The 13,067-nt window shown below is 43.0% G+C and overlaps 1 protein-coding gene across 2 annotated transcripts in view; it reads right to left on the bottom strand.

Moving 5' to 3' along the window:
* Positions 1 to 9,085, bottom strand: part of LOC124515297 (calcium-binding mitochondrial carrier protein SCaMC-1) — a 52,655-nt gene extending 43,570 nt beyond the window's left edge. For both annotated transcript variants that reach the window (XM_047084068.1, XM_047084070.1), the window contains exon 1: positions 8,735 to 9,085. In XM_047084068.1, coding sequence (XP_046940024.1) covers positions 8,735 to 8,917 — 183 coding nt within the window. In that variant the 5' untranslated portion in view covers positions 8,918 to 9,085. The remainder of the gene's footprint in view (positions 1 to 8,734) is intronic.
* Between the last annotated feature and the right edge of the window lie 3,982 nt (positions 9,086 to 13,067).

Genomic DNA, 13,067 nt, shown 5'->3' with positions numbered 1-13,067 from the left:
AATGTATTTGGAATTCATTGTTTTTCTTATACCATAATCTCCCTGCTATGATGTCCTAAAATGTACCTCTATGATTTCTTTATCATATTCTCTTTAGTAATAAAGTTTCCGACAACTGAAATGCTAATGAAATAAATCCCTCTTGTTAACAGAGGAATTATGTCATGAAGTAAAACCCTGAAAAGAAATTGCATGCAAAGCAATACACATTTGCTAAGCTACTGTTTTTGTATGTGACCCGATTCCATCTGTAGTTGTAAATATAAAATTTATGGACAGAGAGTCAAAACAATCATAGCATGTCAGAGTTGGCAGACCCCTTAAATCAGGCTGTCCAGTCCAACCACTTGTCAGACACTGCCTAATCGTTTAGCATACACTCAAAACCCATTAGGACAGAGGGTCCTCAAGTCCATCATCTAGTACCTGTGACATCACATTTTAAAGGCTTTTCTACATGAACTTTCATATCCAGTCACATGTGATCTTGACAAGAGCTCAGTCGGTTAAGTGTCCAACTCTTGATCTCAGCTCGCATCTTGATCTTAGGGTTGTGAGTTCAAGCCTCATGTTGGGTGTGAAATCTACTTAAAAATAAAAAAGATCTCTGTCCAAGAAAGATATTTGCATTTTAAGAATAATGAAAGTAAAGCAAAGGGTTAAGTGACTTGACCAGGACTACACAGTCACACCACGTAGGGACCTCATTGGCCATGCTGCTTCCCATCCTGCTCTCGGCAGTCTCTGCTGTGAGAGTCCTAGACCCCTTATGATGATAAATCTCTCCTAAGAAAGTTACAGTAAGACTTGATGCACATGAAAATATGGCAAACAACTTAGTTTTAAAACTGCCTGTAATTTACCTGGTTAACTAAACACATTTGTTAAATCAGCCAGCTCTGAACCTGGATACAGGAATACCTTCATACTCTATGAATTCTGACCCCCATTCTCCTCCACATCCTACTAAAAGAGGAGTCACTAAAATGATGCCAAGATTGGAGAAGGAGGAAAAATATCTGTAAAATCCTTTGGGCAAGATCCCCTTTTTTCATTTTATTGCCTGAATTCAAAATTTGGGGCATTTATTGTTTTTTTGTTTTGTTTTGTTTTTGGCCCTACACTGTTCCAAATTCTTCCAAATTGTTCTTCTAAATTGAAACAAAATAAGCATAATTCCAGCTAAAACTGCTGACTCTTCCCCATCAGTTTATTTTCCTCAGAATTTCCATTTGGGTAAATTAAAATTCAGATTATTTCCTCTATTCTTTAATGTTCTAAAACTTGTTCCTTAGAGTACCTCAAATGGCATCCAAACATTGGGACTGTATTTTAGAATGCTCTAATGTAGCCTTTGACGAAAAACAATAAGGAGGAGGAAAAAATAGAAAATACTCTAGGGGCGCCTGGGTGGCTTGGTCAGTTAAGCATCCGACTTCGGTTCGGGTCATGATCTCACGGCTGTGGGTTCAATCCCTGCATCAAGCTCTGTGCTGACAGCTCAAGCCTGCTTTGGATATTGTGTCTCCCTCTCTCTCTCTCTGCGCCCCCCCCCCACCCCCACTCGTACTCTCTTTCAAGAAAAATAGACATTAAAAAACAATTTAAAAAAAAAAAAAAGAAAATATTCTAAAAAGCAGAACTTGCTTTGAAATCTTTTCCCTGGGTAGTTTTGCAACACTTAGTAATGGTTAGCTGTATTCCTTAAGACTCTCTTCTACACTCTACTTTTATATTCCATATTCTTTCCATTTAAGTTCTAAAAGAACTTAAACAGAAATGTGCTGTCTTCTAATTACTGAATTCATTACAAACGCTTGGAAACATGGAGAGGAGATATTATCAGATGGAAATTTAGAGAGATTTCACTTCATGCTGAATATTTGTCTTAGCTGCAAACTATTAGGCTTCCCTTGAAGAGTCACCTCATAGTTCTCATTTCTAGGTACTCAAGCAAATAATCTCCCCAATCCTTGACATTATGCAAACCCTTGACCTATGCCTCTGAAACTCTCCCCCATACAGACTGACCATGTGATCCTAATTCCAAGTACTTGGTTAGCTACTGTTTCCCAGGCTTGCTTTAACCCTCTCTTCCTCCACTTATTTCCCACACGGCCACCACAGTGATCTTCCTTTTAAAAACATCAGTCTGCCTGTGTCCCGCTCTTACTTAACACCTCTCAAGGCTCCCATTGCTCATATAAAAGCCAAACCATTCAACAGGCCCAAAATGCCTTTGAGGATCTGGCCTGTCTTCCCCTGATATGACACTAATTTTTCAAGAAGACCAACCAGGCACTAAGTGGAAAGTCAGCTGTACTGAGAGGCCTTCTGTTCTGGAAGGGGCACTGGCTCATCCTTACAGGAATAGATAACCTCCTCCAGGTAGGGGTTTCCCTTTCCCCTATCTGGAGGCTTATGGAATACCTGATTGACAGGCCTGAAATCCCCACATAACACAGCGTCTGACCAGGGAATCTGCTTCATAGTAAAAGAGGTGTGGAAGTAGGCCCATGTCCAAGGGATCCACTGGCGTATTACACACCACACTGTCCAGAAGCAGCCATCCTCACAGGATGCTAGAGGGGCCTACTGAAACCATAACTGAAGCACTGAGGAGACAATATTTGGCCAAAGTGAGTTGCCACCCTTCAGGATGCAGTATATGTATGAGATGAGAGACCTCTGTATGGTTCTGTGCCCCCAACAGGAAAAAAAAAATGTGAGTTCAGGAACCAAGAGGTAGGAGCAAGAGCAGTCACACTTACTAGCATTCCATGTGACCCACTGGGAGACTTTTTGCTTCCTGTTCCCACAACTCTGGGCTTTACAGGGTTAGTTTCTAGTCCCCAAACAGGGAATACAGCAAGGGTCCCCCTGAACCATAGCTACAGCTACCACCAGGACACTTGGAACTCCCTGTGTCCAGGGACCAACAGGCAAGAAAAGAAGTCATTGCTTTAGTAGGTTTCAGTTGACCCCGATCAGCAGGAGACAGGGCTGCTTTTATGCAATGGAGACAAACAGGAATAGGTATGGAACTTAGGTGACCCATGTGGACACCACAAACGCTACCTGGTACTCCACTGCCCAATTAGAACTGTGAATGGAACAAGTAGCAACACTGGCTTGAGAAGCTCAGACCCCTCACAAATGAAGGTTTGGGGCACACCGGAAGTCACAAAGACCTGCAGGTATTATAGCTGAGTATGAGTGGAATTTAAAGGAGACAGTCAAGAGGCGCCTGAGTGGCTCAGTCGGTTAAGCGTCTGGCTCTTGACTTGGGCTCAGGTCATGATCTCACGGTTGTGGGATTGAGCCTCACATCAGGCTCCACACTGAGCATGGAGCCAACTTGAGATTCATTCTCATTCTCACTCTCTCTCTCTCTCTCTACCCCTGCCCTCCGGCTCACACTCTCTCTCTCTCTCAGAATAAATAAATAAACATTGTTTTTAAAAAATAGACAGTCAAGAAGGGAAATGAGTACCAGCTGTGACTGGAATGGAGACTGTAGTTTGTCCCACTGACCTCCCTGAGAAACAGAGGGAGAGAACAATGAGGAAGTATTCCCCACAATGATGTAGAGAAGCAGATTTGCGTGGCACAAGGAGAGGTCTCTGGTGGCTAGGTCAGATCACCCGTGAAGGGAAACTGATGTGGGAGCAGAGCTGACTGACGGCTGGCCTTGCCACACCCTTGGACCCTGCTGCAACAGCTCTGACACCAAGTACGTGCTTGCCCTGGGCTGCTCCAACCAAACACTGGCCACAGCAGGGGACCAGCACAGGGCAGCCTGTGACACAGGACTCCACTGACAACATTTGCCCTGTGACTCCCTATTATCTTAGCTGAGACTTTCTAAGAACACTGCTTTGATCTAAAGTTGTTCCAAAATCATTCTTTCTTCAACTCTTCTAACAGGGGTTAAATTTATGTCATGGTCTTAAGACCCCCTCGACTTACTCCTTTTTTCGTCCTCCTTACCCTTCACAAGCATTGCTCCCAATAAATCTTTTGCACACTCAATCCCATCTTGGGTTTCTTCCCCTCAGAAGACCAGAACTGACAGTACAAGAGAAGTTCAACACAAGAGGTGATAACATGGGATCCGGCAACTGGCTCACTCATCACCCAACCAGCAAAGAGCCCTGAGTGGAATATGGCACAAGAATAATGTTTTGCACAAGGTGGGAGCACAATGCTGATGATTTCCCAGTGGTGATCTGGGAAATGACTGTTTGAGGACGACACCATGGTATAATAATTCAGGCATTTGAAAAATATGCTATAAGGGTAGGCAAGACAGTGTACTGATAAAAGGATCAATTTACCAGGAGGATACCAAAATGCTAAATTTGAACACACCAGTAGTATAGTCCACTATATAGTCTATTTTTAAAATATAAAAGGGAAAATTGACAGAATTATAAACAGAAGTTGGCAAATCCACAATCACAGAGGGAGCTTTTGACATCTTTCAGTAGAGATTGTAGTAACAATAGTCAATAATTTAAAGGCTAGGGGCACCTGGGTGGCTCAGTCGGTTGAGTGTCCAACTTTGGTTCAGGTCATGATCTTGCACTCCATGAGTTTGAGCCCCATGTCAGGCTCTGTGCTGACAGCTCAGAGCCTGGAGCCTGCTTCAGATCCTGTGTCTCTGTCTCTTTCTGCCCCACCCCTGTCTCTTTGCCTCTCTCTCAAAAATAAATAAACATTAAAAAAGATTTAATAATAATTTAAAGGCTAATTGTTGGGATGCCTGGGTGGCTCAGTCAGTTAAGCACCCAACTCTTGATTTCAGCTCAGGTCATGAAATAAGGGTCGTAGGATCGAGCCCCATGTCAGGTTCCATGCTGAGCATGGCGTGGAGCCTGCTTAAGATTCTCTCTGCCCCTCCCCAACTCATGCTTGCTCTCTCTATAAATAAATAAGTAAATAAATAAATAAATTTTTTTTAAAAATAAAGGCTAATGGCTGATTGCTTATTAGGTACCAGGCAGTTTTATAAGTACTTGACATATTTTAATTCATTTATTCTTCATAATAACCCTATGATATAGGAACTAATGTTGCTTCTGTCACAGTTGAGGAAACTGGGGCAAGAGAGGTTAAGAAAATTGTCCAGAAAGGGGTGAAGCCAAAATCGGTAAAGGGGAGTTACAGAATGAATAAGTCACAGGGATGAAAACCACAGCATAGGGAATATAGTTAATGGTATTGTAATAGTGTTGTATGGTGACAGATGACAGCTACACTTGTGAGCACAACAGAACATACAGAGTTGCTGAATCACTATGTTGTACACCTGAAACTAATGTTAACATTGTGCGTCAACTATACTTCAATTAAAAAAAAAGAGAGAGAAAAAGAACATTGTCCAAAGTTAACTAGTTAAGTAGCAGAACCAAGATTCAAACCCAGACAGTTTGCTTAGATTTCTCCTATTTTCTTATGCATGTAAAAAGATGTTTATCTGCCAAAACTATGAAGACAATAAAAAGATCAGCAATGGGGGACAGGGATGAGTAGGCAGAGCACAGAATTTTTAGGGCAGTGAAAATTCTCTGTATGATATTGTAATGATGGATACATGTCATTATACATTTGTCCAAAACTACAGAATATACATTCCTAGAGTGAACCCTAAGGTAAACTATGGGCTTTGGGTGACAATGATGTGTCAATGTAGGTTCACTCTTGGTTAAAAAAAAAAGCACCATTCTGTTGAGTGATGTTGACGATAGGGGAGGCTATGCATGTCATGTGTAAGGGCAGAAGGTATATGGGAAATCTCTGTACCTTCCTCTCAATTAAACTTAAAAATTGATCTTAAAAAATAAGTCTTCATTTAGAAAAAAAAAGATGTTTCTCTTATTTTATCCAGCATTTCTTTGTATCTTGCAATAGGAGGATTTTTTGGTTATCTTGTCCTACATAGGCTGGAAATACAAGTACTAACAACTGCTTTACCCTTAAATTTTATCTTTTTCTCTGCAATTATCTCAAATGGGCCTCTGCCTTGTTTAGGCTGTTTCAAATCACAGGCCTAAATATTTTTGTATTACAGTGTTTAGGTGACTAAGACACGACCCTCATCTTCGAGACGGTTGGTCTTATTGGAGGGCACAGGCAGTAACTGAAAATAATACCTTTTGAAAATGATAACAGTAGTGACATGTGAGACAAATGACTTACACATAGTAGGGTGTGATCAACTCTTCTATAGAGGGTGGTCCAAAAAGGCTCATCTCAGAGGAGGTGATACTTATAAAAACAAAACAAAAACCTCTTTTTCCCCCTAATCATAATAATATACAATTATTTTTAAAAATTGAATACAAAAATTGTGAAGAAAAAAGTAAAAAGGTAATTTAACTCCAGTCATCCATAAATAACCATTATTGACCTTTTTTTTAAAGTTTATTTATTTTGAGAGTGTGCAAGCAGGGTAAGGGTAAAGAGAAAGGGAAAGAGAATCCCAAGCAGGCTCCACACTGTCAGTGTAGAGCCCAATAAGGGGCTTGAATTCATGAGCCATGAGATCATGACGCAAGCTGAATCCAAGTCAGAGTTTAACTGACTGAGTCACCCAAGTGCCACTGCCATTATTAACATTTTATTGAAGAAGTCAAGGGGCACCTGGGTGGTTCAGTCAGTTAAGTGCTGGACTTCGTCTCAGGTCATAATCTCAGTCTATGAGTTCAAGCCCCACATTGGGCTCTGTGCTGACAGCTCAAAGCCTGGAGTCCGCTTCAGATTCTGTGTCTACCCCCTCCCTCACTCACGCTCTGTCTCTCTCTCTCAAAAATAAATAAATATTTTTTAAAAAAGAAGTCAAAAAAGAGTGCTGGGAATAGTTAATATCTAGCATAAGCACAGGGAGTAATGCTGTATATGTATATATGTATGCATAAAATACATTTTATGCTTATGTATAATATATGTGTGTGTGTGTGTGATAGTGATAAATATATGCCATCCTATTCTATGTTTGCATTCACATAATTTTATACAACTTACTTTATAATTTGTTCATATATAAACTCTGGAAAACTAAAGGCATTTTTTATTTCTGATTTTAAGTTCTTATTTTCTTAATCAACCTTACCAGAGGTTTGTCTATTTTATTCATATTTTCAAAGAACCAACCAAAAAAGCGTATCTTTGGAAATTTAAAGCACACATTTAAATAATTCACGGGTCTGGGGCACCTGGGTGGCTCAGTTGGTTAAGTGTCTGGCTTCAGCTCAGGTCATGATCATGGTTCTTGGGTTCGAGCCCCGCATCAGGCTCTGTGCTGACAGCTCAGAGCCTGGAGCCTGCTTTGGATTCTGTGTTTCCCTCCCTCTCTGCCCCTCTCCCACTCACATACACACACTCTCTCTCTCTCGCTCAAAAAAATTAAAAAATCTAAAAATTAATAAATAATTCATGGGTTAATGATGAAATCACATTGGAAATTAGAAAATATTTGGAACTAAATAACAAAAATACAAATTTGTGGGATGCAGCTAAAAAAAGTGATTAAAGGGATACTGTAGTTCAAAATTAAGTCATCAAACATTCAACTGAAAAAATTAGAAAAAGAGCAAATGAGTAAGCCCCAAGAAAGCAGAAGGAAAGACACAAATTAATGGGAAAAAAATAACAAAGAAACCATCAGCAAAAAGTACCAAACGTTCATTCTTTCAAAGTATAAATAAGAAAAATCTTTGACAAAATTGAAGGAGGGGGGTGGAGATCAATATCAGAAATGAAATTGAACAACTTAATGACACATAGTCAGAACTTTTTAAAAACTGTAAGTGAATATTATGAACCTTGGACAAAATAGTTTTCTAAAAATTGTAACTTACTAATAAGCCTGACCTCGGTAAGAAATAGTAAACTAACAGGGGGCCTGGAACTACTAAAGACATTGAACGAGTAGCTTAAAATGTAACTGTGAAACAGTTGTTGGCTCTTATAGTTTAATCACCTTCCCTCTTGGGATAGGGAATGTCGAAGTGTCCTCTTATGTTTCAGAGCGGTTGGCGAGGTTCCAAGTATCCCCACCCCGCTAAGGGGGCTGAACTTCAGAGGCACAATCAAAATGACTCATAGGAGTTGAAACTGCTCAGCGACAGGCCAACCCTTTAGGTCAATATATGTACTGAGGACATTAAGAAGGTCTTAAACAAGGGAATGTTGCCTGTCCTCAACAGTTAGCTGGCAGGAAACACACGGTTGGTTTTCACAAGTTCTGAAACACTAGACAAAACTAGCTGGTGTAACAAAGCAGCTTCTGAGTGTCACAAAGTGTGAGCCTTTTTTACAGAACCTGGAGCCCACGTAAGTCTGAGAACTTGAAAAACAAACAACAACAAAAACCCGAAAGAAACAAAAAACTTAATGAGAGCTAAAAAAAAAAAAAAATTCTTTATGATTAAATTTTGCAAAAAGGCAGGTAAAGGAGCCGGGATGCATTCACACAAAAGTACTGCGGTACAGACGTTTTAAAACGTTAGAGCGGGCTACAGTGTTCGCTGCGCTAACTTCCTTTGGAAAAATACCAGGAGGCTTTCAGGTGACGAGCACCGGTCCCGGGGGACCCTGGCCCCGCGCCCCATTCCCGAGCTTCGGCACCCGATCGCCGACTGGAAGCCGCACAGTTCCGCCTTCCTTGCAGCCCGCACCCAGAATCTCCGCAGCCCTCCCGGCCCTCCCGCTGCGCCCAGCAGCCACCCACCTCCTCGCCATCCTGGCCCAGGGCGACGCCCAGGCCCTTGAGCCCCTCCTGCAGCTCGCCGATGTCTACCACGCCGTCCCCGTTGCGATCCAGCTTCTGGAAGAGGGTCTCGAAGCGCGTCGGCGGCGCAGCGTCCTGGCAGGCCGCCGCGGGCAGCACGAAGCCCCGCAGCCAACGCAGCATGGTCCCGGAGGCGCGGGGCGGCGCAGCCCAGGGGAGTCACCGGGGCGAGGACTCGGGGGGTGGCGGGTGCAACGAGGACCAGCGTCCCGGCCGCCGCCTGGCTGCGAGGAGCCCGCCGGGTGCAGGGCGCAGGAGCAAAGACCCCAACCCAGCCCGGCTTGGCGCGCAGGGAGTGGCCGCTCCAGCTGCTGCTCGGGGAGGAGCTCGCCCGGCGCCGGCCTCCCTTAGAGGCGTGGAGGGGCGGGCCTAGCGCTGCCTAGAGCGGAGCAGGAAGTGAAAGGGCTGCCGTGGATCTCCCGAGGGGCGGTGGGACCCGGGCTGGGGAAGGGGCGGGGGGGTGCGGGGAGGAGGAGGTCTGCTCGCGCCCAGTGGAGCTGTCAGAGGTGCAAGTTCGAGGAGCAAGCCCCCAGAAGCTGGGGGTTTTAGCATCCGCAGGTTAAGTGCTGGGGCGGGGGGAGAGGACGTTCGAAGCTCAGGTTAACTTCACGCCCCCTTTCCCTAACAGCTTGGAGTTTCAGCAAGCTGCCTGGAGGTAGTCCTCTCTGCATGGAAAGTGAGCCGTGTCGGTCGGCCCAGATATCTGACTTTTTCGTGTGGCTCCACAGATACTACACTTCCAGGCCTGTTTTCCATTAACAAAAAGGAGGAAGTTGGGTGTTTGCACACCTGGGATGGGAATTCTTTAAGAAACAGAGAAGTTAAGGGGGCGCCTGAGTGGCACAGTACTTTCAGCGCCCCACTGTTGAGTTTGGCTGAGGTCAGGATCAGACGGGTTCATGGGATGGAGCCCCTACGATGGGCTCTGCGACAACAGCACGGAGCCTGCTTCAGATCCTCTGTCTCCTGTCTCCCTCCCTCTCTGCCCCTCCCCCACTCGCTCTCTCTTCAAAATAAACATTAAAAATTTATTTAAAAAAAGAAACAAGTTAAAGCTGAAAGCAATTTAAAAAACAAAAAACACCTAAAACTAATACAGTATTACATGTCAATTATGTCTCAACACAACTGGGGGTAAAAAAAAAAAAGGAGAAACTGAAGGGTCTTTGGCAGAAAAGACCGACGTTCATCCAGGTGGGCAGTGGTAAAAAGAGGGACTACTTTGCTCTACAGCTTAGTAAGATCTGACCCTGACAAATCATAGGGAGCATTTGCCAGCAGCACTTACCAGGAGGACCTCAGGCCCCTCTCTTTCAAGAGGGGTACAGCTACATGGCTTAGGGCTTCCTTCATAACATGGAATAAGACAAGGAACACCGGGGATAGAGAGAAAGTGGCAGGGTCCTAATTCTTCTGCTGTGCAAACTTGGAAATGTGGCATAGCTTCTCTATCAGCCTCTCATCAGTGACATGAGAGTATGAATATCTGCCTCGTAACAACAGGGTTTTACATTGTATGGGAAAGGTCTTAATACTCTCAAGTGCCAATAAAATGAGATTCACCAATTGTAATAATTCCCTGTTCATCCACCAGCCGCTTAATAGAAACTGTTGTTGCATTCCTCTTATCTGCAGGAGCTATAACTCTGTACTTATAAGGCTTTCCCCACATCCTCTGAATAACTAAACAAGGCTAGTTCTTCCAACAAAACCCAGGAACTCAGACCAAGAAATCACTTCCCCTCATGCCATTTTATATATTGAAGGCACAGGTGAATCTAGAGTTTGTAAACTGAGGACTGCCTGTTTAGTTACATCATTGTGAGACCAATCTCTTCATACTACTTCTGAATTCCAATCTTGTTATCAATTATCCTCTTCCTTTGGAAATGCCTTCTAACCACATCAAATTTTCTATCTGTCCTTAAAAACCTCTTTTAACCACCACTGTGGATACTCTGTACTCGAAGAGAGGCTGCTTGAAATAGTCCTCCCAGACTTAAATGTTTTTTTCTTTTTTTGTAGTAACTAGAGGAATTAACTGTCAAAACTTTGAGAAAATTTATTTTAAACACAAAGCCTTGGGGCGCCTGGGTGGCGCAGTCGGTTAAGCGTCCGACTTCAGCCAGGTCACGATCTCGCGGTCCGTGAGTTCGAGCCCCGCGTCAGGCTCTGGGCTGATGGCTCAGAGCCTGGAGCCAGTTTCCGATTCTGTGTCTCCCTCTCTCTCTGCCCCTCCCCCGTTCATGCTCTGTCTCTCTCTGTCCCAAAAATAAATAAACGTTGAAAAAAAAAATTTAAAAAAAAAAATAAATAAACACAAAGCCTTGTACAAGAAAGTTTACAGCAGTTTTATTCATGATCATCCAAACCCAAGAACAAGCAAAGTGTCCTTAAATGAGTGAATGGATGAGCGATCTGTGTTGCATTCATACAGTGGAACACAGTGGTAACAAGGAGTGTCTCACTACACCATACAACACGCTATATGGCATTCTGGAAAAGGCAAAACTATAGGGACAGAAAACAGACCAGGGGTTGCCAGGGGCTGGGGGGTGGGAGGTGTTGACTATGTAACAGCATAAGGGAGCTTTTGGGGGTAATGGAGCTGCTCAGGTTTTGGTTCTGGTGGTGGTTACACAACTGTCACTTTGTTAAAATGCACAGCAGTGTATACTAAAAAGGTTTACTGTCACTCTGTGGAAATTATACCTCATTAAATCTGACTTTAATATCTGACTTAAACATAAGTAAAACAGAATAAGAATTCTTAGTTCAAAATATCACTGTGAAAATCAAAACAGTTTGTGACTTACTACACAAAAGTATGGTTGCAGACCAGCAGCATCAGTATCACTCGGGAGCTTATTAGGAAATACAGTCTCAGGACCACCTCAGAGTTGCACTTATGCAAAAGCCCCAGTGATCCTTTCCTACATCAAAGTTTGAGAAGCTTTGCTGGTATAAAGTAATGCCACTCAAAGTGCGGTTTGCACACTAGTGCCAGACTACAAGCTCTTCCCTGTTCGCAAAAAGTTTAGTCAGAGATTAAGAGGAAGCATCCAGAAACATTATAGCAGTTTTGATAGAGTACTTTTATATTTGTTGAGTCTAATAATGACTCCTGTATTGTCTTTTTAATTTTAATTCTCTAACAAATCATTTTTACTGTATTTCACAATGGTTTATGTATCCACAATGGATTAAGAAAACACTGTTGGGGCGCCTGGGTGGCTCAGTCAGTCAAGCGTCCAACATCAGCTCAGGTCATGATCTCACGGTTCATGAGTTCGAGCCCCGAGTGGGGCTCTGTGCTGACAGCTGGGAGCCTGGAGCCTGTTTCAGATTCTGTTTCTGTCTCTCTTCCTCTCCCCTATTCACTCTCTGTCTCTCTTTCTCAAATACAAAAAATAAAACATAAAAAAAATTTTTTTTAAGAAAACACTGTTACTTGGGGCACCTGGGTGGCTTAGTTGGTTGAGCGTCCAGCTTCACCTCAGATAATGATCTCATGGTTCGTGAGTTCAAGACCCACGTCAGGCTCTGTGCTGACAGCTCAGAACTGGAGCCTGCTTCAGATTCTGTGTCTCCCTGTCTCTTTGCTCCCCGCCCCCATCCCCGCCAATTGCACTCTGTCTCTCTCGAAAGAAAGAAAGAAAGAAAGAAAGAAAGAAAGAAAGAAAGAAAGAAAACACTGTTACCATACAGAATAAAGGTAAAATTAACAATACAACTTCCTTCATGAGAGAATAAAATTTTACATAGACATTTAAACACACGCACGAGAGACAGCATCCCTACCCATTCCTATGTTGATAATTCCCAAAGACCAGTAGCTCCGACAGAGATCAACAGGAGAAACCCTGAACTCCGATGTCCTTAACCCAATTCATTTCTGTGGTCAGGACAAAAGTTGAGGGTTCAGCCCAATTCAGCTTGCCTCTGTATTTTCCCAGTTCCTAGCTTTCTTAAGCACTACCATCCTCCATTGGGAGACCTTCAAACTTTATAAATTTCATCTATTTTGGTCTTCAAAGACCTTTTTCAGCACCTACCTTGAAATCCTTGTAGTTAGGAAGAATCCCCTTGAATGATCATTCTAGATGTTCATAGTTTTAGCTGGTAAACAGGTTTACCCTTTTTACCTACTAGACCATGCAGTTACTGTGGGTGCTAAGAAAACCAAAGTCTCAGCCTCTCTACAAGGAATAACTCTATGTCAAAATTCTGTTCACTGCTGTCTCAAATTTAAGGAATTACAAAGTGGGCTATG

This window comes from Lynx rufus, unplaced genomic scaffold (assembly GCF_022079265.1).
Source record: "Lynx rufus isolate CCGP_SWC_20201006 ecotype Redwood Valley unplaced genomic scaffold, mLynRuf1.p SCAF_2, whole genome shotgun sequence".
Lineage (NCBI taxonomy): Eukaryota > Metazoa > Chordata > Mammalia > Carnivora > Felidae > Lynx > Lynx rufus.
Note: the sequence above shows the minus strand (reverse complement) of the source record. Positions and strands in the feature narration are given on the sequence as shown.